Source organism: Rhopalosiphum padi, chromosome 2 (genome assembly GCF_020882245.1).
Source record: "Rhopalosiphum padi isolate XX-2018 chromosome 2, ASM2088224v1, whole genome shotgun sequence".
NCBI classification, from domain to species: domain Eukaryota; kingdom Metazoa; phylum Arthropoda; class Insecta; order Hemiptera; family Aphididae; genus Rhopalosiphum; species Rhopalosiphum padi.
The window spans coordinates 34638986-34662210 of record NC_083598.1 but is presented as its reverse complement, the minus strand read 5'-3'; the positions used below and the strand labels follow the sequence as shown (position 1 = coordinate 34662210).

At 25.8% G+C, this 23225-nt stretch overlaps 3 protein-coding genes across 6 annotated transcripts; 2 read left to right on the top strand and 1 right to left on the bottom strand.

Moving 5' to 3' along the window:
- Positions 1–65: 65 nt before the first annotated feature.
- LOC132919599 (DENN domain-containing protein 2A-like) lies at positions 66–6829 on the top strand. Its single transcript, XM_060981314.1, has 10 exons — positions 66–1661; positions 1784–1912; positions 2011–2128; positions 3326–3519; positions 3608–3829; positions 3944–4086; positions 4691–4846; positions 5266–5461; positions 5527–5763; positions 6277–6829. The coding sequence occupies exons 1-10, from the start codon at positions 690–692 to the stop codon at positions 6520–6522; spliced, it is 2613 nt and encodes an 870-aa protein (XP_060837297.1). The 5' UTR covers positions 66–689; the 3' UTR covers positions 6523–6829.
- Positions 6830–8586: 1757 nt separating this feature from the next.
- LOC132920974 (anoctamin-8-like) lies at positions 8587–22542 on the top strand. 4 transcript variants are annotated; one of them, XR_009660812.1, is made up of 17 exons: positions 8587–8781; positions 8939–9064; positions 9129–9209; positions 14418–14503; positions 14999–15165; positions 15225–15448; positions 15545–15768; positions 15853–16041; positions 16121–16273; positions 16356–16491; positions 16692–16747; positions 16874–16948; positions 17036–17233; positions 18387–18584; positions 18754–18885; positions 18951–19071; positions 21231–21365. XR_009660812.1 is itself a non-coding variant. In XM_060983745.1 (16 exons), exons 1-16 carry the CDS (start codon positions 8688–8690, stop codon positions 21354–21356), a joined length of 2259 nt encoding a protein of 752 aa, XP_060839728.1. In that variant the 5' UTR covers positions 8587–8687; the 3' UTR covers positions 21357–22542. The 4 variants fall into 4 exon arrangements, 3 of the variants coding, with proteins under 3 accessions (XP_060839728.1, XP_060839727.1, XP_060839729.1); XM_060983745.1 differs by lacking the exon at positions 18951–19071 and having other exon boundaries at positions 9129–9203; positions 21231–22542; XM_060983744.1 differs by lacking the exon at positions 18951–19071 and having other exon boundaries at positions 21231–22542.
- LOC132920975 (HIG1 domain family member 1C-like) lies at positions 10494–12391 on the bottom strand. The gene is made up of 3 exons (XM_060983747.1): positions 12190–12391; positions 10919–11013; positions 10494–10850 (listed from the first exon to the last, which is right to left on the bottom strand). Exons 2-3 carry the CDS (start codon positions 10986–10988, stop codon positions 10672–10674), a joined length of 249 nt encoding a protein of 82 aa, XP_060839730.1. The 5' UTR covers positions 10989–11013; positions 12190–12391; the 3' UTR covers positions 10494–10671.
- Positions 22543–23225: the final 683 nt, after the last annotated feature.

Here is a 23225-nt window from a genome sequence, read left to right as displayed (position 1 = left end):
GTAATGTTAATGTATCACATCATCATTATAGGTGGTTTTACCCATAGACCATAATCTATTCTATGATATCATATCGTAGAACAAAATTTACATACGACCAACAGCAACTGATGTAGTCGTGAATCGTGATGCAGTCATCTCTTTTCATTAACCGGTCTTACTCGTATATTAAAATGGTAACAACCTAATAGACCACAATATAGAATTAATGGTAACAACAATAGTACAATGCGCCGTGCATGCGAACACCGAATATTGAATAATAATAATATAATATACCGAAAATTTGATAGTGTATAAATAAATATATTATAATTGTTCATTTTTTTTTTTTATATCAAATGATGTTGCGTTGATAATTGTTATTAATTATTAATTATTATCATATTGTGTTTATTAATAAGTTGCGCGTTTCATTATTCGTTATTATTGGTGTAGATTAGACATCGCATTGAGATGAGAGTTGACAGAGTTCAGTTCACTCGTGTGCACTAAGCACTGTGTTCGGTGTACGTGGTTGATGAATGCTATTTATAATAATTATCCGTAAAATAATAATATAATATAAATATGTAATTGTTTTTTTTGTTTTTTTTTCTTTCAACGAGGTATTTTTAATTATTTTTATTTTTTTTTCATAACTATTCGTTATAAAATGTGACATTTTCACCGATGATACTATCAAAATTATGAATGAAACGAACGTAGTTAATGTAGACGTATTGACAAAACGATTCGAATCTTTTCAAAGTTCTAAGAAACCCGGACTGGATGACAAGAGACGACACGAAAATAATGCGAACAAAAGAATTATTAAAAGAACTCCCGCGTTCAGGCGGGATGTAAACATTTCGAGAAAACTCGTAGTGGATCATTCACAGGCCGTGGTGGTAACTAATAATGTGAAACAACTTAGTAATATTATTTCAAACACTAGCGAGTGTAATAAAATCACACCTATTGATTCTCATAGTTATAATAAGACTGACAGTTTAAATCAAAAATTATACCTAGACACATTTGCAAAAGATGATAAAAATAAACTTTTAACTGACAAAAAATCTCTCATAAATTGTTTGAAAAAAAAATTAGAAAATAACAATACTACTAGCTGTAAACCAAAAGTACTAAAAAAAAATATTGAACTTCCACTAAAAGCACATTTACCAATTGGTCCGCCTCCTAAAAAGCCACCAAGAACATTTGCTCATGATAAACAAATAGATTTAGATCTTCCTTATAATTGTACAATGGAATCTCATACAATTTCTAAGTCTGATCCAAAAGCTATGTTGGAAAAGCTAGAAAAATTTATAACTAAAAACTCTCATACATATGGACCAAAAAATGAAAATACTACTGGACAAGATTGTAATTCAAATATAAGTTCTAAGAAATCTAATTTATTCAATTTGGCAAAGTCTTTAAATCGTTTGGACAGTGATAAAGTGTATAGTAATTCATTAAAAATACATCATACAGATGAACAGAATTATTTAACTAGAAAATCATATAATGAAAATGATACAGAGCATATATATGATGAACCAATATTCCTAAAACCTAATTCAAGGCTAAACATTGATACTGTTAATAATTGTAATACGCTTATTGGTAATGATCGAGTTTGTGATTCCGATAAATCTAATCTACATTATATGGTAAGTTCTGAATAATAATTAAAATAATAATTGTCTATTTGATTTTTTTATTTATCCACTACTAAAACATTTATCATACCTATAAATAATATTAAATCTATATTTGTTATGTTTATCTGTAGTCCACACCAATTAAAGATTATAATTCTGAAATTAATTTGAAAGAATCTGAACCATATTTTCAAATCGATACTACAGATGAAACTGATTCAAAAACAAACAAAAATATGACTATGAGTCATAAAAGAAAAGTATTATTTTATAAAAATGATTTATTTAATTTGTAACTAGTTAAATTAATTTATAACTTAATAAATTAATAACTGTCAATTCTATATACTTTTCTAAGATTCAAATGTTAATGAATGAAGCTTATGGTACATTTGTTAAAAGTCAAGATGAAAGTGATTCAGAATCAATTTCTAATTGTGAAGACAGTTCTAGTGGTTCAATAAATAATCTAACGGGTAAATAAATAACTTTATAATTATTTTTATTCCATTACAGATGTATAAATTTTCTTTTATATAGAACTAATTTGTTAGATAAATAATTATATGAGTCCTTAATAATTACATAAGTTAACAATAATGAATACATTCATTTGTTACAATTTATTACACATGTGATTATAATAATATTTATTGTTTAATGTAGGTAGGTATCTATTTCATTTTAATTTTATTAAGCACTTATTATAGGTCACATAATAAGCTGCCGAAAGGACTAGTAGATTACATTAATGTCCAATAAAACTGCTTAACTTAGTATTATTGATCCAATTATAATTTATAATTATTCAACTTATATTACTTAACATACTAACAAAAAATTTCTGTATTAACAAGTCCAATATTACCTAGTTTTATCTCAAATTTGTTAGTATAATATAAAGTATACAAAAACATTTTTAATAGTTAATTTTACATTGAAATTATACAGGGGTCAATAAATTGAAATTGCAAATGTTTTTTTTTATTAATATTGCATTGTTCTTATAAGATAAATTTTTATTTGAATCTTAAAATTATGTTTAAATTATATTACAAATTTAATTATAATATGTAAGTGTTATTATATCTCCTATTATATGTACTTTGCTTTTTAGCTAAAAATAAACTATCCAAATCTGTTAAAAATTAATAATTTATTAAGTGATCATTTTTAAATTACTTAGACTGTTATGTTCTTTTGAGTGCAACATTTTTAACATTGCTTTGATAATAAATATTATTAATATTACCATTTATATTCTGTCAAGTGAGAGAACGCGCCGCAAACTGACCAAAATCAGTTTTTCTGCGCATTTCCCAATGATACCCTGCCATAAGCCAACCAGTTTTGATAGCATAGTGACGCAGAAGGTTGTGCAGAATCGGCGCATTATCTCGCTGGACAGATTAGATTGTAACATCAGAATGAAGTACTCAACTTCAAAACTGAGTAGAATGATTTTTACTTCTACCATTTCTTTTATTAAATCATTATAATATACTTAGTATAATATTTCATTAAAAGAAATATGTTAAAGAAATTTTAATTTATTTTGTAACCAGATTTTTATAAATAAATTATAATTATAATAATACATTTTATAGTAAATTAAAAATGTCAATTACCTACATAATTTTAATTCTAATATATATTTATGTATTTTTTTTTAGATAAGAATATTAGTGAACAAACATTAGAGCGTAAAGGGTATTTACGTAGAGTAGCTAAACAAGTAGCAACATCAACATGTTCAACTATTGTTCATGATAAAAATCATCTATTTCAAGCACTTCTATTAATTGGACTAGACTTAAGTTCAACTAAAGAAAAATTACCTTATATAAAACATAAATATCCTGTACAAGTAATAATTGTGGTTAAATAAATTATAATTATTTAAGTGTTCTTTTTTAACAAATATATGATCATTAATAATTATTTTATATTCTCAGGCTGAAATACCAGAACAATTTGAGAATTTGTGTTTTCCTGATGCACATGTTTGGCCATTTACTGCAGATGATTGTAGAACATATTCATTAACTGTTACTGATGAAAATGGTCGTCGTAACTATGGGTACTGTTATAGAGTACAGCCTGAAGGAGCTGCCTATTGTTTACCATTGGTGTATTGTATATATTCTTCAATTAAAGCCAACAGTTTTTACTTTAAGGCATGTATTTTATATTTTCACTGTACATTTTTAATTATATTATTCAACATTCTAATTTCAATCAATGTCCGTTTCTTGAACATAAATATTAATTAATTTAAATTTATTTGACAGATATTACAAGAAATTGAATCAAGACATGGTTTATCTGAATTCAATATGAAAATGTTTATAAAATTACTATATGATCAGCCATTTCCAGAACTTGGTTCTACAATTTATATACCTCTTGAACCTGCAAGTTACTGTACTGAGTTGTAAGTAAATAAGTTTTTAATAAAAAATGTTTTATTTTATTATATTATTTAAGATGAAAATTTAATATAACAAACACTATAATTGTAAAACTTAAGTTAGAATCTAGATTTTAGTTACAAAAATTGTATTTTTCTTATTTTAAATAATTTTTCTAGAATTCACATACATTTTTAAATTTTAAACTATCATCTCTATTTTTAATATATAATATAATAGATAATGATTAACTTAAAATATTGGTTATATTATATACTTGATAGTTAGTCTTAAAAAACTTTAAGTAGTTAGATGCATACAATATTATACAGGATCCACAATTAATTTAATAATTTCTATTCTTCATTTATCTGAAGTTCAAATATTGATTTTATTTTCTGTATTTAAAATTACTTATGCTAAATTGTGAAGATATAATCAATATTTTAAAAATATAATTGATTTAAAATTAAAACTTATATAAAAAGTCTAAATTTGATTTTTTGTAATACTCTAATATTATTATTTTTATTTTTAGTTTTTATTTGTTAAATTTAATATATCATTCTTTATTTATGTATGAACCATATATTTTTTTTATATAAATATTGAAATTAAATTTTCTAGTTCTACTAATGGAGAACTTCATATACCATTTGATATTCTACGTGATCAAGATGATCTACTAAAACTTTTACACATTATTAAACCAAATACATTTATACAAATGTTAGCTACAATGTTATTAGAAAGAAAATTGATACTTCTCAGCAAATCGATAAGGTAATTAAATATATCAAATAATTTAATCATGTTTAAAAATTTTTTTTAAATATTAGACTTATTATTTTTAAATTTCATATTATTTAACTTAGAAATAAAAAATTATTTCCCGAATGTTTAATGTATTTAAATACTAATAAATCATACCTATATAGTTACAAACTTTTTGAACATCTTTTATGTTTAATAATATATGTACTTGTAAACTATAAAAATGTAATTTGTGTTGTTTTAAAAGATCACTTATAAATTTAAATATATAATAATTTTATTTATTAAATAATTTAAAGTATATTAAAATTCAGTTTTAATTAAATTTGAATAATTTTTTTTGGTTATTGATTAAAAGAAATTAAATATTTTGTTAACTTTTAATACTTGGTGTTTAAAAATTCTTTTTTGATCCTTTTTTTTTATAGTTTGCTATCAAGTAGCATTGAAGCTCTTACATCTTCCTTATATCCATTTACTTGGCAACATACTCTTGTATCTGTTCTTCCTTCTCAAATGGTATCTGTTGCTGATTTTGTTCAAGCTCCAACACCATATATCATTGGTTTGTTGAAAACAGAAAATCAATCAGATATATTCTCTCAATTAAGTGAAAACGATCAAGTAACTACTATACTTATATATATATAGACTATATTTCTTTTTCAAATAATTATGTTATTTATTAGGTTTTCATTTTTGATTTGGATGCTAACAAAGCATTGCGTAAAGTAAAAGATGAATATAGTGTCCTACCATCAAGAATTGCAAAAGGTTTGAAAAATGTTATTGGGCTAAAAGTGGAGTTAGATCAATCAACTAAGGCAGTTTTAGCATCAGAGTCTCTTATACGATTGTTTGTGGAACTAGTTGGTCATTATAAATCTTTTATTTTACCAAATTCAGAAAATAAATATCATTTTCAGGTATTGTTGATAACATAGTTTTTCTATTTTTACTTTTTTAGTATGAATATTTTTTCTGAAAGGAACTATGTATATAGTTATAAATTTATAATACAAAACATAGAAATAATGATTGTTGTATAGCTCTAAGTGATTCTGAGAAAAGTCAATTTAGTTAAAAACATTTTAAAATAATAAATTAATAACAGCTATTATTGTTGATAGTTATTGATATTAGATAAATAATTATGATAATAAATTTATATCTTATATTAAATTTAGTTGATTTTTTTAAAATATAATATTACAAATAGTATTATCTATACTTAGTTTATATGTAAATTATAATTAAAAATTACATTTTTAATTAATAGTTAATTAACTTATTATTACAAATTGGCTTAGTTCATTATGACTTTCAACAAACAAATCAATATCTTTTATACATTTTAAATTATTTAATATACATTTCATACAAAAAAAAAACTTATTATTTTCAGTTTAGAATATAATATATGTCTTATTATGTTTCAGAAACAATTTTTCATTGATGCTGGTATCAATACTGCACATAGAAATTTTTTGGAATGGTTCACAGAAACAGCTATGTTTACTACATTTCTAAATAATAAAATGCATAGCAATATTGACAAAAAAGACGTGTTTGAGTGCAGATGTGATGAATTTTCTAGCGAGCTCAATAAAATTAAACGTAAATCTAAAACTCTTCAGTCTATGAAAGCAATTGGTGATCGGATTAAAGAATGGGCAGTTTCATGAAACAATTGATACTATTTAATTAACTGATTTATGTCTGATTTATAATGATAAAATTTATTTTAATATAATTATGTATATTAACCAAAGATCAAGATTTTCTAAAAAATGTTATATGTATAAGAAAAATAAAAATACTGAATAGTATTACTAAAAATATTGATAATTTTTATATTGTTTATATTGTATTAGCATTCATTTGTTAAAAATATTTCATTGATATTTATTAAATTTTATTTATGCTCATATGATTAACATAGTGTATACTATATAATATTAATTCACTATATTATTTTGTGTTCTTTTTAAATTTGTGGTTTTTCTTGCTGAAAGGTGATATCTTATATATATAATTCTACTGTACGTGTGTATGTCACTGAACTCCTAAACGGCTAGACCGATTTGAATGAAATTTTTTGTATTCGTTAGGAAGTTTTGATGGATGGTTAAGATTCACAAATCAGCCCAATAAAGTTAATTATTAATGTGCCTCTACATTGCTTAAGGAACCTCATTTTGGATTGACGTAATCTAATTTTAGAAAACATATCAATTTATATTACCAAGACCATTGATCAGGAACTTATTCAAATTATAAAATTAGTTTATTACTATATTATGGTCTAAACCAGTAAATCAATTTTTTTATAATTTTTTTTTTTTATTAAGTAATATAAAAATTAAATTAAAAACCATTTTAAGTGCATTTTATACTATATAATTTTTGGCTTTTTAGCCATTTTAAGTGCATATTTTATTGCATTTTTTAAGGGTTTTTAGTTAATTAAATTCACAGCCCTATTTATTTGATAGTTAGGTGGCTTTATTTTTCAATGTATATCAGTCATCACTTGAGTTCGGGACTTCTTGCATTAGTTGCATTTGCATGTTTTATTGTACTGGTCATAGATTATTCTAGGTGTGTTATAATTATAAATTTGAATATTTTTGCATATATTTGAAAAATTTAATGAAAGCAACATTATAGCATATTTGTACATATTTTGCATTTTTTAAAATTGTATGTACGTAACATTGTCGGGAATAATCATACTTAAAAAAATAATAAAAATTATATGTATGTATGTTATAAATTGTATTATACACAATGACATAATACTAATATTTAGATTAATTTGCAAAATCTCATATGGGGTTATTTTTTCGGTAGTTTTTACCAATAAAATTTAATGACACCTAGATTATAAATTGTACAACGAAATGAAAAGCAGTACGTATTCGTTTATTAATCACGGTTATGTACCTACCTAATTTTTAAATTTTTATTTTTAAAATTATAATATGCTTTATGAGTTTTCAAAAACAAAATATAAGATTAGTTGCATAATTTTAAGCATATTTTGATGATTTTTAAGTGCAACAAGTTCCAAACGAAGTTAGGTTACTCGTCACTGTACAATAAAATTACAACTAATTTATTTATGAACCTTATCATATATTTTTACTCAATCAGTACTTTTTGTATAATAAGCTAAATTATTCAGTGGATAATTTTTCTGAGAAAATTAACGTTTTAGAATCAAAAATTTTAAAATTTATTTAACTTTTTGTCCTGAGGTACAAGGGTCCTAAATAATGGCAGGTTTATAAGATATGAAGGCTATGGAGATTTAAAAATATTTAATTAACATAATTGGAATTCTTTAAACATTAATGAATTGTGAAAATTTTTTACTATCTGGGTAAAACGGTTGAGCCTTTTCAAAATGGCATACTAAAATTTGGGGCTTGGGCGGCCAGAGTTTCCATTCTGATTTAATCTATTTATATTAATAACATAGAACATAGACAATAGAGTCTATGAATAGACATATAATATGACATAGAATAACAATAATAATAATATTCTGTTAATAGCATAGACCTTATAGTATAAGGTCCACGGTCTTAGAAGATATCTTCTAATATCTTCTAAGACCGTGATAAGGTCTATGGTTAATAGTTATAATTTCTTATCAAGGGGCCGAACTGTACCCATAAATCGTGATTCATGATGATAGCAGAGATAGTTACAATTATTGTTATCAGTTATCATTTATTGAGTTGATTTTAGTTTTGTACCGACTTTTTTAGTGAATTACTGCAGACTTATCTGCTAGACGTCAATAATTGTTTAAATTTGAAATACAATTACATAATAAATAATAATGAGCAATGTAAATAAAATGCCAAAAACAACTATTACTTTGCATGATATTTGTAAGAAAAATTCAAAGATTCCAATTACTAATCATGGACACAGTAAGTGGTTTAATTAGACTAGCTTAGATGCATTGTTAAACATCTATGCTTTGTATAAAATATCTTAAATTAATTAATAATATTTTAACTTATAAATTGACATTGTTTAAGTAATATAAATTTGAAACTAAACTAATAGTTTACTTTGTTTTAATAGAATCAAACAAGATAGACAATGAACTGAAATCTCTTGAACTATTGACTCTACAATCAGCAACAAATCCTAATGATTTATTAACATGCTCTAATATTTCAGTTCCATCAACTGCTACAAAATTGATAGGTAATTAAAATTTTAAACATAATGTTCTTTAAAATAATAATTTTACTGTTAATGTTTTTTTTAGAAAATTCATCTCTAGATAAATCAAATCCAGCTGAATCATTGTCATTGATTTTGGATACATTCAGTCAATCATCAGGTATAGGTAACATAAATATGAAAATTTATTATATAATTAGAAACATTTGTTTAAGTTAGGTGAGTCCAAAAACCTAGTTGAAACAAAAAGATTCTTAATTATTGTGGTCAGAATCATTTTTTTTAATGATGTAAATACTTATTACTATTTGCAAACTGAAGACCATTAGTAGAGCTTGAGACTTAATGCACTAAAAATCCTAAAAATTACTAAAATATGTATAATTTTGAATTGAAACTAAAAATATACTTATTTTAGATTTTGAGAAGTGTAATGAATGTATTGATTTTACAATGTTTTTTTTTTTTTTTTTTAATCACTTTCCAGTAGAAATATACCCTAAACTTTGTTGGTGGTTTCTTGTAGCAAATAGGATCTAGTTGTTACTTTTGAGTGGTCAAAATTGAAAATTCTGTTTATTTTTAAATAATGGGGAATAACTGTTTTAGTTACCAAAAAATGTGTGTTGTTGTTCGGTATTGTTTTTTTTATGAAATACTGCAATGATTAATTAATTAAATTTAATATACATTACAGTGTCCACTCGATTACAAAATAAATTCATATTCTTACTGTATCTGTATTGTTCTTTTTTTAATAATGTTCAGAGGTTTGCTATACTCATATCTGTTGTCTTTGTCTCTAATGTATTACAGAACAAATGTACATCCAGAACTTCATGTCAAATTTTGTGTTTTATTAATTTTAACACGAGTTAGTTGACATATACAATTTAGAAGTAACTACTTTATTTCTGTTCTCTTAAAGGACTTTTTCAATATGTTTACTTAAGCTAGTTAAGTTTGTAAAATAAAAAAATATTTATTAATTTTAATATATGGATTTTGGACAATATATAACTGTCAAATTGTATTATAGAATATCTTAAAACTTATAAATTTCAAAAAAAGATTTTGGATATAGTATCCCAACCACCCCCACCTAATAGTAATAATAATGCCACTACTTATAAATGGTCATAAAATGAAACTTGTAGGTACGTTTTCTAATAAACTACCCAATGATACAATTTTAGCAGAATCGTTTAAAATTTTAGTCACTATCTTATTCTAATTAGAAACAATTTATTTAAACAAATAAAATTTTCTTATGCTATCCCGTGCTCACAAGTCACAATTGTTAAGAATTTATATGCATACTTTTATACACTTTTATACATTGCTTACTTAATTCAAATATACAATATTTCTAGTAGTACATTACCTATATGTTTAAATATAATTTTTAAATTATTATAGCACTTAAGTTTTATAAAAATTAAGATAAAAATAGACAATACTGTTTTTAATCAGTAAACTAAAAAACACAAAATAAGTGTACATTACATTTTAGTTACATACTTATAAAACAATACATTTACATAAAAAAAAATTGAACAATTATTAATAAATAATAATGATTCTATTTAATAGATAAAATATTTTACTAACAAATCATAAGTTTAATTTCAGCTTTTTTTTGAAGTTGCTTCAGTAAAAATATTATACAGCACACCTACTCCAATGATTCCTACAGCTGTTCCTTGAGCTGCTAATCTTAATTGGATAAGATACAAAGATGTACGTCCCTTGCGAGACTTAAATTTATAAAGTCCATAGGCTGCTACTAATCCAAATCCCAATATTCCTAAATTTAAAAAAAAAATACAAATATTATAAACCTTAAAGTAAAACGCATCTTTAAATTTTACATACCAACAGGATACAAGGGCATTTGTTGAGACTTTTTGGTGAATCTACTAGAAAAAGAATTGTCTTCCTCCATAATTTTGAATCAAACTTAAAATTTACTGAAATGTAAATTAAATTAATATAAACAAGGTCATTAAATAGATTATATTAAATAATAAATTACTAAGTTAATAACTGAGTTAGTTGTGTAATCTTTCAGGTTTTTTTTTATGTAGTGCCATCTAAAGATTATTTATATATATATATATTATAATTATATCTACTAATAATGACATTGATTATTAAGATTTGTTGCTAGAATTTCATTCCTTTTTATTCTACAGACAAGACTATTTTAATAAAACATATTTACTTTTGATGAAACCAAAAAATAATTTTGAGCAATTTAACTAAACCAACAGTTTTTCATAATTTATTCAACTACTTTTTTTTCACTTAATATATGAATACAAATTTAATAGTACCTTGTTCAAAGTAGCAGTTCTAGTATAATATGTTAGGTTAGGCAACTTATCTAATTTTTAGTTGTAAAAAATGTCTTGTTATAGAAACAATTAAACAAAATTCAACATATTTATTTGTCAAGAGATTTGTTATAACTTATAAATTATAATACATATATAACATTTGTTTTCTTATAATTTATTATTTAAATGAACAAATATTATTTGGTTACTATAATTGGTGGACAATGATTCAGTTTGAAATTGAATTAGTTGAACCATAGACTAGCATGGCAACTAATATATGTTAGTCCAGAGTTCTAACTTCAACTGTGAAATGGTGCATTTAATTTTTGATAGCAAGATAAAAAAAAGTGTATTATGAGATTAGGAATAAAATAAGTCAAACAAAATGAAGAAGGATAAAAAATTTAAGTTCATAGTTTATACTTCACTTATAAATAATTATACTTGCCCATACAAAATGTTAGTAGTACAACCGCCCCTGCCCTTGCTGCTATTGGTTAATCAAACTCCTAATTTTTTAATTTATTTATAAAGATTACATAATTTAATCAATAATTTTGTGAATACACTTAGATGTGTTTTAAATTAACTTTTATTTATTTTTAATTATTGAGGAATTGGTTTATGATAATTTACCTCTTTAACCAAAGATAATACATATTATATTTTTAAGAATATTTCCATTTAAAAGGCACAAAATTAAAAATATGACGGAAAACTGAGGTTTAAGAAGAAAATTGTGCCATTGACCAATACTGAATATAAAAATAAAATAAATTGTAATAAATAATTAATAGTACTCACCAAGTATTTGTGCTCCAAAAAATAAACCAATTTAGTGGTTCTATTAATGTTAAACAAGAAAATAATATCTTCACTTGTACTAGTTGTACTAGGTCATAGTGTTGATACTTGTGAACTTGAAACTTCAGTCTTCACAACAGGCAACAGCTATCATTCTAATATACTAATATAGTGTCGTTTGACCGATGCGCATGACTCATTAGTCATTACTACTTGCCTTGTATTGTGCAAAAATTGATAATAACTATTAAATAATCTTTGATAATGTTTACTGTTATCACTTATCATCGTTCTTTGATTTTAGGGCGTATCAGGTTGACAAACATCTGAGCTTTACTTTCGTAATATATAATTATTCCATTGACATACTATGTTTGTCTATACTCTACGCTATACATCTATTGTTTTTTCATTATTCCGATTCAATGATTATATCTGAATATGGTTTACATTGTTTACAGCATACAGAAGATTATTAAAAATGTATTTTGCTCAAATTTGATCACTTCGTCTATTAGCTTAAAACATATTACATATATTACATTTAGGACATTCACGTGCAACCATTCTATCTTAAACCTTATTCTTGAGCGACTTGAGCATAACATTCTGAGACGGGAGATTCGTAATAATAGGAATTTCGATTGAACTGTGAGCAGGAGTAGACCATTGAATTAATATACTCTTTGGGATAGACTATAAATAATTATCAGTTTTTCAAACATAAAAATATAACATGTTTAAAATATTTTTATTTTAAAAGTAGGCTGATGCAAAAAACTATAAAATATCATTGTATGTCATACGGTGACACGTCAAAATATCATAGTAAAAATATCGCTGACAATTTATCCCGACAAAAAAATATCCCTGACAAAATATCCCGCGTAAATATTAATTCAAAATTTAAACCTTTTTATAAAATTTACATAGATATTAATACAATATAATTATTATTAACGTTTATAAAATACAAAAATATTAAAATGAAGTTTTTCGTTGAAAAGTATTATTATTATAACACTAAGTTAAATGCTATTGCTTTTAAGTATTTATTGTTACTCATTCCATCACATCCTCATACAATAGTGTTTATTCACTCATCCAAATTTTTATGTTTTCGTATTATTATCAAAATCACTCACATTCACTTTAGATAAAGTTCGATTATTACTTCTAATCGCAACTTGTATAATAAAGGTTAATATTTTAAATTATTATTTAAGCGGGATATTTTGGTTTAGGGATATTTTGACGTGGAACTGTATCGTACGACATACAGGTATTATGTAACGCAAACATGTTTAAATGTTACGTGTTTACCTGACTATAATTTTTACTACATGAATACATGATAGATTACAGTAATTCAAATATTTTTTTGGAAAATATGGAATGATTATGATCGGACCAATACCAATAACTAAGCGGAGAGGTGGAATCGTCGATTCTCAAATTTAGTGGGCCATTGTCAATTGTCATCCCTCTCATAATATAATAAGTTTATTATACCATGATCCCTCTATATAGAGATAGGGTATTAATAACAAAAATCCGATTAGAAGTAGAAAATGACAAATCAAAATTAGCATAAAATTCACTGGGTACATTACAACAACAATATATATATATATATATGCCGAATCACAAAATAAACTCAAAACATTATGTGAAGAATATTTTAGTGGGGAAAGAGACGTAGTTACCAAATTTTTTAATAGCAATAACATATACTATTAGATATCTATAATATTGTACATTTGTACCTATACATTATTATTTATTTATTTATTTAATTAGCCTAACCTAACCTACATATTATTACTCATTTAATATAGATATATAATAACTTTTAACCAAAATTAACGTTTTTTTCTGTGTCGTTTTTTCATAGATTCATAATAAATATATCTAAAAATAATAACAAGTTAATTAATTATTATAATCATAAGTCATAACAAATAGAAATAGTTAAGTGAAATACAGTTGTCCTGTATGACTAACAAAGGATTAAACAAGAGTAACATTTTAAATTGATATTTTATTAGGTAACTTATAAAGTTACATAATTATGACTGGTATTTAAATATATTTATATTGTACTTTATACTTTAAAATTAAATTTTAGTACATAATTTCATAATATATTTTCTAAATTATAATGCAAAGTTAAATTTATTGAAATATTAAATTTGTTTATATGGTTTTAAAGTTAATTTGATTTTTAGCATCAAAATTAATACGCAGAAAAATACCAAGAGCTGGTCACTTAATGACTCCACGGCACTTATGGATCCAATCAATTCCACCTAAAGTAAATAAACATACAATTAGTTCATAACTATCTATAGACAAAGCTAATGTAAAAATTACCAACAATATTATAAATCATTTTTTTTAATAGAAAAAAAATAATATATAGTTATAGTTATCTATTTTCTAGTGGTAAATTCTAGGGGGAGTTTGAGTACCTTCCCTAGACAGTTATATCATTGATTATAAAATAGAACAATGTATCAAAATCAATAATAAAGAGCGTAATTTGACCAAAATTTTACTTAAAAATTCATAAATTAAACTTTCCAATGTTGCACAAGCACAATAAATATGTGTAAAAAATAAAAATTGATAACTAATATTGTTGTTTTTTTATTTTATTTCAAAATTAGGGAGAGTATTTTGCCGCCTTTTGTACAATTAATACTGAAAAAATAAAAATAAGTTTTCCCTCCTATATAATATTTAGTATTAATTAATTTAAAAATTTTTTTTTTAAAAGTCATTTATTATTTTATTTTATTAATTGTAGGCTTGTGATGTGGTTTTAACATTCACCAAAACTACAGACTATAAGACTATTGAATGGGTAAAATCACTAATAGTAGACGAATCTAATGGTTTCAGTTTATCTGTAAATGTCCAATATCATTCATCAGCCGATTCTTACTGTTTTTACTTGACAGCTTCCTTTCATGTGTAAGTTATTTGTTTTAAGTGTTCTAATAATATGTAAACAATTCATTTTTATTATTCAGTCTAATGAAAGCTGCTCAAGATGTACATTTACCAAAAAAAGTTATTGGCGGTGGTGGCCTAAGAGAATTTATACTCTCTGAAATGAATATATTCGAAGGAATTGAGGATCATTCAAATTTTTTCACTATGCAAGAAAGACAAACATTGATTTTATATATCTTAAACACACTTAGAGTACAAAATTGTGATTGGATCACTGAACTAGTCGAAAGCCAACCATTAAGTAACACTACATTTGTTATTTATTTTGTTTCACTTAAAATATATTTTATTACTTTTTTAGATATTATATAATTACATTATATTATATTTTGTTCAGTTTCAGAATGTATGTCAAATGGAATAATTGAACATTTATTCCCAGTTCATGAAAATAAAACATTAAAATGGTTGCGTATTATCTGGGTAAAGTCTTTTTTCAGCTTGCAGCCTTTGGATAAGGTTTGTGATTATTTTGGTGTCAAAATTGCCATGTACTTTGCATGGATTGGGCACTATACTGGTTCATTAATATACCCAGCTATTGCCTATTCCACATTTTGGGTAAATATATGTATTAATATTATTAGAGTGGAAGTAATGTCATCTAATAGTTTACATTATTTAATTATTTATCTTATCAAAAAGTTTGGATTTGGAAGGCAACTGGATCAATGGACAGAAGGAGTATGGTTTGTTGTTTTGGCCTTTATGAATGTTCTCTGGCTGACGGTATATTTGGAAACATGGAAACGCTACTGTGCTGAGTTAGCTTATCGATGGGCTACACTAGATCAAAGACATCAGTTTTTGTTACAGCCTCGCTTAGAATTTAAAGTAAAGTTTAACAATAATTCTTATGTTATAATGTATCAAAATATTTTTTCAATAATTTTTTAATTGAACTCCTTTTTAGGGTCATCCACGAATTAGTCCAATAACTGGTAAGGCAGAACTATGGTATCCAAATTGGAAACGAAGGCTGTTCAGTTATTTTGTCAGTGCACCTATCATTGGTCTATGTTTGGCAGTAGTCTTTGCTTTAACAATATTACAAATCAAATTTCAAGTAAATTTATTTGTTGTTTTCCTTTGATTAATTCGGAAGTGGAAATTACATCATTGTACACTATGTGGTTTGAATATTTTAGGACTGGTGGGATTTGTATATTGAAACAAATGAATATCCAACATATTTAAGTTATATTTCTAAAATTATGTTAGCACTTATTATTGCTGTGCTTGATGACATTTACAACATTATTGCTGTTTGGCTTAATGATTGTGGTAAGCTTTTTTAAAATTATTTAAATACTATCATATTGAAATGTCTACATTTATCTTTCACACATATAATAAATACAATTTTAAAATTATAACTAAAATTAAACTTGTTAAACGGACCATTATCAAAAAAGGTTATTAAAAATATAGATTGGTTTCTATTGAATTTGAGTTCACTGTTTTTGTACACATGCTGCATATAGAAAACTATAGGCTGGACACTGAATACGAAAACCAGCTGATCATCAAAGTTACACTGGTTCGTACCTGTTTGAAAAATACTATTGTAATTAAAATAATAATCTGACAATTATATAATAATATATATCAGTATATTTTTAATCAATATATGCATCATGAATTAATTCAAGTTAATTGTTTTTAGTTTCAATTTGTCAATTCTTTCCTGTCTCTCTTTTACATCGCTTTTTATTTGCAAGACCAGGAAAGACTTAGAACGGTAAAAAAAAAGTTTATTTATTATTTATGTTACTGTATATTTTTTTTCCTGATCGCTTGAACAATATATACAATTTAACACATGTAGCAATTGGCCGTGCTTTTGATCACCAGACAGCTGATTCGCAACATCAAAGAATCGGCGCTTCCTTATGTGTTGGAGCAAATCCGTTTTGCGAAAATTAGCTTTGATTTGTTCGGTGCGTTGACGCCATCCGACGGCCCGGCTAAACCGAACGGCGAGCGCGTCGTGTCACAGCCGGAACTTGAATGTTCAATGTTTAAAGTAAGAGATTTTCCTATTCATGTTGGCGCGATATGCAATCGAGTTAACTAAAAATAATATGACGTATTCTCCCTAAAACTGTATTTATATTTCGTAGAAAATCTATAATACACGAATACACCCTTCTTCAAAGAATGGTTATAGTGAAAATTGTGTAAGTGGCAGTTCAGCAGTTTTCCATCATATAATCTTGTTCTTGGTTTATTTATCGCTTAAGACCGTGGATATATACACTGTTTTTTTAGTTAATTTTCTGTAACTGGATCGTTTCTAATTAGTAATTATAATATTACGAAATATGCAAATTTATAACTCACCTATAATTATCTACGATCACTACCAAAAACCATGCAAATGCAAGAAGTCTTGAACCCTGCTAATTATATAATTTATATTAATATTAATAAAACTGTATATGATATATGAACGATGCTAATTACTAGGTAATAGACTTATTGTAGAACTTAAAGATGAAAATATTTTCTGTATTATCCCATTGGTTTTATTTTACGATATTTTAATTTTGAAGTAAGTTATGAACATCTATTTTTAAATGTATAATAAAATAACTATAAATCATTTTAAACTTAAAACTTTGTTAAAATCAACAAGAGAACATAGTTACATACACATATAGGTAAGGTTCAAGTGAATTTATCCTGATATTTAAGCTACAATAATTCACAATTATTAGAAATGTAGAACTCAATTTTGTATGTTGTATGTTAGTATAAAACGAAGACAGCTCATGATGCCCATGTGCCATGATGGTATATTGGTATGACGTTCTCTTAAAACTTTTATAAAAATAAGTACTTATATTTATATATAATACCTATTTTGTAATAATATGATGCTAAGACAATGAGTTAAAACCTTTAATGTTCACCCTCCCCTCCCCTAAAAATGATTCAAGTTATGTTCCTGTCCCGTTATAAAAACTGACATTTCCTTCGACCAAAGATCGAAATTTTGATAAGTAGTAAGTGTTTTTTACTCAGTGTAAAAGTAATAATGTTTAAACATCCATAACTTTGAATCTTCTGAAGCAGGTTGAAATCATCTGGAATGAAGTAATTTAGTTGCGTAGAAAATAGGTGTTTATCACGTTTACCATTGTTAAAATCCTTAACTTCTCGTTTTGTTCATGCAGTTTGACGGTACGTTCTCCGAACACTTGGAAATTTTCATACAGTTTGGTTATGTGGTAATGTTCTCGTCAGCGTTCCCGCTGGCTGCCTTGTGCGCGTTCCTCAATAATCTGATTGAAATACGCAGCGACGCATTCAAAATGTGCTACGTGTATCAAAGACCGTTTGGTCAACGAATCAAGGACATCGGAATGTGGCAGGTACGATGCTGTCTCATCAGTCATCGACCTATGTTATATTATAATTGAATAATTCATAACATAAAATATTAATATATATATTTTATATATCATATTATATTTTATGAGATAATTGATACCTAAGCCTCCGAAAAATTAACAATAATTGCTGTTTTTTTGTTTTGAGTAGAACATCATGGAAGTTATGGGATTCATCGCGGTACTTGTAAACTGTGCTTTGATTGGTCTTAGCGGTCAAGTTCACCGATTGCTGCCCGATATGACTGCCATTCAAACTGTTCTATTAATCGTTGCCCTTGAGGTATGTCACATTAAAACCATTAAATAATATATATTTAGGCGTTGTTAACTTAAAAATGTTCATAGAGGCTGTTTTTATCCATGCAATATCCCCAGTCCCCAATCTCGACACATCACTCCTAACGACACGTATCTAGTGTGCAATAGTACACGGATACCCCAAGTCCCCATTTCTTTTCTCTCTTGTGTAAGTAAATTTTCTGTATTTCCATCTTTATATAGATGATACTTGATAAACTCGTTGCTCTTATAAAATCTTAAAGGTGAATGTTTCTTATGAATCCTTCGATAAGTGGTGTTACTGATATGATCGTATGTTGTACGAAATATATAAGCTGACCATATATTGAATTACTTTTTTATCAACTTTAAAAAAAAAATATTTATAATAATTGTAAATATTTTTACAAAATAAACTAATTTTTACTAATTTCTAACTTTTACATTTTTTTTAAAATACTGTAATCTAAACTTTTTACGTTATGACCCATTTTGGAAAGTTTTTAAATTTTGGTGACCATGTTAATGAACTTTATTATAGTTGATTGCTATTTTTGCGATAACTTAATTGTTGCGGATAATCAATAATGATAAAACTAAATTCGGACAACAACAGAAAGTGATAATTTATAATTTAGTTACTCGGAAAATTAAGTGAATCATACTTGTATAGTTGTATTTATACATTACAGTGTATTTTTCTTTGTACATATACCTATAAGAGAATGTGTCCTTACTGACTGATTTAAGTAAAGCTAAAATTACCTACGAATTTGAAATGTTGAGGGAATTTACTTATTATTTATTAGTTATTACTGTTACTAGTATTTTATATAGGCACACGAAGAAAAGTTTTTTTGCAAAATTCGAATTTTATACAGGGGCTTGTGTAAAACGATTATTTTTTTGTTGGTACAGGGTCACCGCCATTGGTTACCCAAACGTTCCAATTTCCAAACTATATTTATTAAAAAAAAAATCGTGTAATAGAAGTCAAATTTCTTATATTGGCTTTGCCAATGGTAGCAAATTGCTTATTTGGCGTGTATTCCAAGAATACCTATGATTTCAAACTTTATCTGTTTGAATTTTAACGTATATATAATTTCCCATTACACTATTTCGCCATGTCTTATAGTATAAGCAATTAAAGTTGCTTGAATTGACAACTCAAAACTTTTTTATACTGATAGATATTTTTATAAGGTTATAAGAACAACCTTTGTAAAATTGTATAAAAATAACATTTTCTTTTAAGAAGTTTGATCCTGTGAATCACATTTTATCGATATTTATAGAAAAATAAAATTGAAAATTTCTCATGCCTATAAATAACACAAGAAAAGTACAAATATTTTAGACATTTTACCATTTACAGAAAATAATTGTATAAAGACTTAGTGAAAATTTCAAGTTTCTACTATTATTCATTTTTGAATCATAATAAAATATAAAAATCAATTTTGTCTAAAACTGGTTAACCGTAAAAATTCTCGTTTTCCTTAATTTTTTTTCCTGATTTAAAATAAAAAAAAATTGGGCATTTTTTACTTTTGACCCCTCAAAGTTGAAAATCAAAGCATTTTTATTGCCTCAAAAGGTGATGATAGACAGAAAAAAAAAATAAAACACATCGTTGTAAAATTAATACATTCATCACTGCTCAGAGTTTAAAATATGGTTTTGAATTACACTTACACAATACACGTTCTTGTGTATAATGATTATCTATAATCTATATGTACCGAATTTCAGAACAATCAGAACCATGGCACTCTGAGTATACTTATATAGTTATAATATGGTATACATCGCTATTGATTGTTGACTCTCGGACACGCGACACGCTCAATCATTGTATTTTATTTTATTAATATTTATAAGAGGTTGACAAAGGAAATTTGTGTTATCATTTACATGAACCACTTTGATCTCGAGACTTCTATATAGTTATATAGACCTATAGACTACATACTGCAGTCTGTAGTATATTATACATTTCAGGCACGTATAAAAAAAAAAATTTCGGGGGGGATACAAAATTTAGGAATACAAATTGTGTCGCAACATAATAAAACAATTTTTTCCTCGTTACTCAAAATTATTTCGGGAGGTTTGAACCCCTAACCCCCCCTGTATACGTGCCTGATACATTTATACATAAATATAACTAATAATAATAAAACACAATATTTCTGTCTATTAACGTCTATACGTGTTTGCATGTGGTTTGACGGCTTGACGGTATTTGATATAGATGCTGTATTGTGTTTATGATACCTCCTATAAGTATACGCGTTACAATAATTTTAATAATATACCTATTGTAATCATGTTACTTTGTAGCATATAATGTTAGCGTTCCGATGTGCATTAAGCTGTCTGATTCCGGACGTACCGCAATGGATTGCCACCGAAATGGCCAAGACTGAGTACATCAGACGCGAAGCAGCGTCTTCAAAGTCTCAGTGAAAAGGAGGGCCCCACAATCAACCGTCTGCGTCGAATGTCGATGATAGATTTAATGGATCTCACTGGATTTGTTTTTGTCTACTTTTTGTCTCAAACTGATGTCAAATATTTTTTAGTCCTCATAACTCGCAATGGTAGTTGATGTTGATGCCGATATAGCCGATGTAGGTATCGTTATTCGTTGTGCATATTTTCTATGAACGAGTCATTGAAGGTAGGTAGGTAGGTATATGTGTATGTCACATAAGGATAAGATATAGGCACACGTGCTTTTAAAACGCTAGAACAGCGTTCGCAGTTCGCTGTAATAATATATTAATATTCAGCCATTATTTAAATAACTTGATATTCCTATTACCTACCTAAAAACATTTATTACCTCGTCGTTTTTCATCCACCATATTGTTTTCATGAATTTTATTATATTATCACTATGCAGTTATTTCCAATGTTTCCATACATATTTGAATATTTCCATTAGTTTATATCATATACAAGTTAAAAGAGTATATATAATAGTAGTAGTATAGCTACCTATATATTCAGCACTTATGAGTTATGGTCATTTGAAAAAATATTGTAAATCGGTAGTCGTTATAATCTACCTACTCGATGTGGCTCGCTTGTGATGTATCATTTTTTAACTGTTTAAAATACAATTTTTTTTCAAAAGTAAATAAATATAATACTAGTAGGTACCTATTTAGATGTTTTCGGGTATTGAATGTAAAAATAGTTGCTATACTTTTTATGCTAAGCATTACCTACTAACCAACAAAGCGTTTTTATTGATTTAAAAATAAAAAGATTGATCATTTCTCATTTTTCTATAATATGTTAGGTAAGTATTTTCTTTTTATATTATTATAAAACAATGAATTGCTGTGACTTTCCACTCTTCACCACGCCGCAACTTTGTTCGTAAATAAAATAATTCATGCCTAATAATGAAATTTCTCATTTAACGTATATTTATTCCATGTTCGTATTTATAAAACATATTTTATTTGCGTGAATTTGTTTTGTATATTGTATATAATATATGTTATGTATTTATGTACGTTATGCACTTTTAATTATTATACTACTTATATATTATTATATTTAATGAAATTGTATTTATTCGTGTTTATGATTGATATCTATTGTTATTTTTAAAATTAAATACAAGACTGATATCTTTGAATCGTCTATTGTTTTGTAAATTATGGTTTCTCTTGCAATTGATTAGAATAGAATAACAAGTACCTACATTGAGTTACCTACGTATTTTAAGGTATTTAACAACTTCTATACAAGCTAGTTTAAGAAGGTAACTACCTAACTTATGTTATAAATCAAATTCATGAAGTGTGTAACAATTAAATGGCTGATGAGGCACACCGGCGGACATAATAGTCAATCTTATAATTATTGATTTGTATTAATTTCCTATAGTAATTTTGCTGCGCTACGAATCATCGACATATTAATATGTCTATGGACTATGGTACCAATATACTATACAAAAATATAAGTCGTGACAACCTAGTTACGGTTTTTTCACATGTTTGAGTGTGCACGGTTGCGCCCACAACAATAATTGTTATTCTATTTCTAAAGTTTTGGTGAAAAACACTGCGAAATTCAATTAATAATATTATAATAATGAAACATCTTGAAATAGATAATTAAAATGTTTAGTCACAAAAATAAACAATTATATTGTATTAATGGATAAAAGTTTGTTTTTCAAAAATGTTTAAATGGATATTTAAATGAACTTCAAAAACAAAGAGAGGATGTATAAAAATATTCAACAAATATGTCACATCTTGAGTTTGTTTAAAAATTGGCGTACAAACATTTACCCGTTAATTAGAAAAAAAA